The 6,000-nt window shown below is 40.8% G+C and overlaps 1 protein-coding gene across 1 annotated transcript; it reads right to left on the bottom strand.

Annotated features, from left to right (window-relative positions):
• Window positions 1–3,529: 3,529 nt before the first annotated feature.
• CER1 (cerberus 1, DAN family BMP antagonist) lies at window positions 3,530–5,068 on the bottom strand (the record flags this gene model as incomplete). Its single annotated transcript, XM_082497759.1, has 2 exons — window positions 3,530–3,823; window positions 4,541–5,068. 2 exons carry the CDS (start codon window positions 5,066–5,068, stop codon window positions 3,530–3,532), a joined length of 822 nt encoding a protein of 273 aa, XP_082353885.1.
• Between the last annotated feature and the right edge of the window lie 932 nt (window positions 5,069–6,000).

Genomic DNA, 6,000 nt, shown 5'->3' with positions numbered 1-6,000 from the left:
GCACCATCCTGCACAGCACACGCTCCCAGACGTGATGGGATTATGCAGCTGTACAGACTGGCAGGGAGCTTCTCTCTTAGTAGGGAATCTCGTTGTCTTGCTACTGCAGCAAGGAGCTGGTACCTTTAGGAGAAAGTACTGCAAGTACCTGTCAGCTAAACATGCTAAAGCTTGTTAGCTGACAGCCATGAGGTTAGCAGTGAATATTTCATAAATATTGAACAAAGTACCAAGCACAGCGTGAACTTTCCCTGGAATATATGGTTGTGCAGAATTTGATAAGAGTTTGATGTAACTCTAGTGTTGCACGTAATTATAGTCATTAAAGCTGGTTGCATAAAATCCCTATTTAAGAGAATAGTCTGTACTGAAGTTTTATTTTGCTTAAGCAATTGGGATAAACAGCACTTCTCGTCAATTGTTTTCAAGGTAAAGCACACCCATTTGCAAAAGAGGCAGTAGGTCAAATAAAATGGCCAAAGTGTGCAAACTCCACTTAGGATTGAGCTGAATTTTCAGAGAGCTCTCCAACTATGGCTTAGTCTTGTTCTGTAACATAGGTTTGCACGAGGAGGGCTCTGAAATAGAAGAGATCACATTAACAGCCTTTCCATTGTAGGCATAGTTACACTGGAAAAGCTTTCATTACAGAAAGCGTGCAACCTCTGAATGGACCCAACTAAATTAAAGTCATGCAGGTTTGCTGCTATAATGGCATTACTACTGGGTGCATCCATGGAGTGATATGGATCACACCCCACACCTCTCTGACCCATGTCATTATACTGGTAGAGGCCATAATAGTTGTGCTGAGAGAGCAAAATCCTGTTAGCCCTTGGGCACAACTTATTCCTAATATGGAATTTTTAAAGGCTGAGAAATCTGATCCAATTAACACATTCTTGATTTTGCAGAATACCGTGCTAATTGCATGCAACCAGTCATTGCTGGGTTAATTAAACATTCATCCAAAAAACCTACAGCACTAATCTAATTAGCAATTACTACAGCTGTCATTACCTCTTTTCACCTACTTTTAAGCTGTGCAAATTCACACTAAGAATCTGGTCCTGCAAACTCCTTACGTGAGTAGCTTTCTTTGACTGCAATAATGCTTCAGTGCACAGGAGGGGGTTTAAAAATTAGGCTGAATGCTTTACAGTCCACAATATAGCTTCAGTTCTGCCATCCTTATGTGCAAAGGTCACAGCTTAGCAGTCAGTCGTGTCAAAATTACGAGACTTTTCTTTTTAATTGACTTGTGATCTTACTGAGAGTGTATGTAGGTCCTACCTTCAAGTGGTTCTCTGCAAGTATCAAACCTAAAATATACCTACATTTCAGAAAAAAAGAAAATGCAAACATTCTTACAATTCATACCACTTTAAAATGTCAGTGGTTAGAAGCCTCAGAAGATGTAGCTTTTTCAGATTAAAAAATGAAGTTGTGAATAAAGAGAAAAAAGTTGGGAACTTCGATGCTTTGTGTGCTTTTTTTCCTTAGGCTTGATTAAAAATGAACACTAGTAATCACAATAACTCACAAAGGTTTGATCAGCTGCTGAGCTTTGAACCTTATGATAAGACAGGGAGTTGTTATCTTGGCTTTTCCACTTGTATTCAGCACACTTTAACAAGCAGCAGTCGTTAGAACTGACTGTGCAATTGGACATGCCCAGTGAGGAGGAATCTCTACTGGAAAAAAGCATGAGCCATAAAGAATTACTTTGTTCTCTGGAACTATACAGTTGCTAGCTGGTGCTGCTTTGCCTGCCGGAAAAACTTTCCTTTCTTTGGTCGTAGCCTGAGCCCATTCACATTCGGTGCAGCTGAACAGGTGAAGGTAAATTTCTGATTCTGGGTGCTAGTTTGTTGCACCAGCATCCTGAGAATACTGATAAGCATTCTAAAGCTAGAATAAATATTATGTTAAAATAAGTATTTCCTTTATTGTATTCAATACAGGGATGATAAGACCTTGATAGCTGGTTACTTGGAATGACATCATATATCACACCATAACATACAAACACCCATATGCTATTTGCACATCATTCTTTAGTGTAAAAGGATAGAAAGAAGGCTTTGTTCCATTTTAGTATCCAGTATCAGAATATCATCCAGAAGCAATATTCAGTAAATATTAAACAGGGGCCTTGCAGTGCAAAACCATGCTGAACATATTTTTTGACAGGATATTCAGACACTTGTGATCACAGAGCAGTTCAAACACAAGGAATCCTTTACCCGACCCTTGAATTGACCAGCTATATCAATACTGATTTCCAGTACCCCAAAAAAGAGCTGTGGACAGTTTAACAACAGGGACCCATGTCTGAGAGTCTGGCAATAGCAGTGGAGCAGATTCCCGGGGGGGGCTGAGGGAGTTGGGTTAGAAATAGGCTGAAGTCTAGTTGCTGGAAGCTGATCGCTGTCTGGTGTGTCAGGTCTGCAAGACAAATCCAGGGAGAAGCAGCTGGAGAGAGCAGAGAAAGCAGCAGTTCAGCTGACAGCCACCAGTGCTGTGTTGGCTGGCACCAGTCTCAGACCTTTCCTAACAGGGAGTTTTCTCGGCTGTTCCTATGTACAGGTATCACCATGCTGGTAAAATCCTTCTGCAGATTTTCTATTGCACGAATGCCTTCTTTGCCTTAGTTAAGGTGTCGAGAACATTACTTAAACCGTATATTGGTGTCACTGACAACGTTAAAATTCATCAGACTGGAAAATGTGCATTGTTTTTCTGCAGTAAAATTACATAATAATAATAATCCACTCATTTGTGACAGTTTCTGTGAGAGTATACCATTTTTTATATTTTTTTTTCTCCTTCTACTTTCAGTTAAAAAAAACCTGCAGAGCAAATGCAGGTGTGTAGCAGGAGAGTAAGTGGTTTCTATGGCAAAATATCCTTTCAAACCACTATCTAAATGTGTAAATTGTGAGGTATATTAGTTTTCATGGGGAACTGAACTCCAGCTGGGAGCAATCTGAATGACCTTAACTAGTCAGAGCTCTCCATCTGCCTTATGTCCATCTACATTTTACACTCTCCAGCCACTATCTTGATGTAAAAGTAGACCTGTTTTTTGCAAGGAGGAGACTAAAGCCTCATCTGTGTTGCCAATAGATCTATATTGGCAGTCCCTGCAAGCAAAGGCAGTGTAAACCAGCCAAAACCAGGGTTTTGCACAGATAAATCATGCTAGTTCTTGAGCTGTTGTTTACTGGCATTCTATAGACAGTGATAGGAAGGGTGGAAATTTTTTTAAAGATTTCCCTTGTTAGAGTAAGAACTCTACACATAAAATCAGTAATGTCACCTCCACCTCTTTTAACAGCTGCAAGGAAACATCTGTTACATTTTAGGTAAAGTTATTGTTGAAGCAGAGAAACAGTTCAAGTAGAAAGTCTACATATTTAATATTTTTGTGTAGCGGTGTGATGAAAGCTTTAGTTCTTTGTTTTTTTGTTTTTTTTTTCATTGGCAAATTCTTATGATGAAGGAGCTAAGAAGTACTTTGCACAGGCTAATTGTGCTCATGTACATTTGCACGCAAGTCTGACAGTAGAGATCCAATTGCAGGGTCTTTGATCTTCTGAGTCTCACATTTACACTCTTCTACAATCATGACTTCTTTGACCACTGGGACAGAACTGGTGCAGTTGAGATCCAGGCGCTTCATGGAGAACTTGCTGGGCAAGCAATGAGAACAAAAGGTATAAAGACGATCTTCTGGACCAGGAACATGAAAGGAACTACATTTCCCAAAACACAGATTATTCTGTACCATCACCTTCTCACAGCTCTCATGAGTAACACCCTGAAACAGAAAGCAATTTGAAGTTCCTGATACATGAATGGCCCATGGACTTTGCTAGAAAGCATGAATGCAAAAAAACCTGAAACCCCAAAATACTGTATTTTTTTCTTCTCAGAACATTTACTTTAAACATGTTTATTTTTTATGTCAGGCAAGCAGTAAATCATAAGAGCTTTTAAAAGAAAACTTTAGCATTCCTATGGGCAATTCTTAGATTGAGCAACAAAGGAAAAATCTGCTTCGATCACAGCCTTTGTGAGCTGGTAGGGAAAATGGGTGAGTTTGTCATATTTACCTTTTAATTGCTCTTTGAATTCTACATTTCTGACATGGTTAAGCAGTCTTACCCACTTCGCAGGACTTAAAACATCATTTTGGCCCAACGTTCTTGTATATAAACCACAAGCTAGACTCCACTGTAATCTTAAAGATTTGTCTGCTTGCTTGGGCTAGGTAAGAACATCTTTGCATAAAAAGAACAAATAACTTTCTGAAAATTGAATGCGTGTCTTTCCCCTGCTGCAATTTAGCAGTTTGCCTCATCAGACTAAACCTTTTTCAGCCTTCTTCAGTGGTGCTTTTCAGCCGCATATCATGTGTGAGCATTCTGAAGTGGCACTGTGACTTAGCAAATGAACTATCCTGTATGTCTTTAGGTACTAATTACAAGAGGCAGAGGAAAGGACATGATTATTGATCTTGGACACCTGTTCTTACCTGGGAAAAAGGCAGGGTTCTGCAGTTTTCTTGGTGCATTTCGTTGGTCTTGATTGGCAGGACAATCTCTTCAGATGCTGAATTTTTCTTTAACATGAAGTGGTCCCAAAATTTCTTGGCATCTTTTCTATAAGGCGGTTCAGCCTCCCTCCTGCTGGAATAGTGGGATGGAGAGAAGTTTTCCACAGGAGAGATCTCTCTGGGTGCTGCCAACTTTCTTGGGTCTTGGTCTGCATGGAGTTCTGCATTGGGAAGGATGAATCTGGATGTTTTTTTCTCCTCTAGCTTCTCACTTTCAGATGCTGTCTGTGGAATTGCTACAAAAAAGCTTGGTTCTCCCAGGGTTTCCTCAACACCTACTGGGTTTTCCCCTACCAGCTCACGAAAACTCTGACTTTCAAGCAGGTTTTTGTCCAGATAGAAAAGATGCTGAAATGGCCTTCTGCTTTTCCTTCGCGGTGGATCTTCCTGTGCCTCTGTGGCTCCAAGACATGAGAGCACTAACAGCTGAAGGAGAAGCAGTGACATGATCCTGTAAAGTGCAACCCTATAGACCTGCTGCTATTGCAGTGAACGTAGTGTGTTAGCTTTATACAAGAGCCCGGTGTCAGCTTATGGCTGCTGTCGGAGGGGAGGGCCCAGGGGAGACCCTGGTGTGGCTAATTGCATTCATTTACTGTAGATTACAATTATGATAGGGGAGTTTGTGCTAATGAAACTCTGCTTTCAATCTGGATTATGTGTATTAGAAGTTCCTATCTAAAATCTGGTAACCCAGGATGGTGTGGGGGACAGAAGGAGTCAACACGAGGAAATGTTTGGATAAGCTGTCTAGTTTAGGCCTAGGAATTAGGGAAACATTTGAGGTTGTGTATTAGCATGTTCAATGTGGTCTTCAGTGTTTATTTTGACTTTCCATTCCACACTGCCAGAGACTGTCAAAACAAGGAGTGTTATTTCATCACAACAGGAAAAGGCAAGCTGATTAAAGTTTGCCAAAACATGAAGCTGGATCTGGTGACATCAACTCAGCCTGTGTTTTCAAAAGTTGAGTCTAATTTTGGTCTGTCACATTTGGGATATGACCCAAGGCCTGCAGCAGCACCACTGCAAACTGGTGCTTAAATGCCCAGAGGAAGCTGGCAGAAAGCGCTAGCCCTTGCTTCACCTCCTTCACAGCAGGTTAGCAGCTGCTGGAGTGCAGACACATCACTAGCCCAGAATAAAAGGTGTCAGGGTGAAGAACCTCTGTGCCTCAGGTTCTCAAAGATTAACTAACACTGCTATGTCCTGTTCAGGCACCAAAGCCACACAGCATCCTATAAAGTTGGTAAACAAAATGAAGATTTAAGCAAAACATGTTAGAACTGACATATTTTGTGATTCTAGACATCGATGTCTCAACCAAACTATCTAAAGACTACTAGACCCCAAACTGGAGGTGTCTCTTGCAAAATTAT

This window comes from Vanellus vanellus (assembly GCF_965231255.1).
Source record: "Vanellus vanellus genome assembly, chromosome: Z".
Classification (NCBI taxonomy): Eukaryota; Metazoa; Chordata; class Aves; order Charadriiformes; family Charadriidae; genus Vanellus; species Vanellus vanellus.
This window is presented reverse-complemented; position numbering and strand designations above follow the sequence as displayed.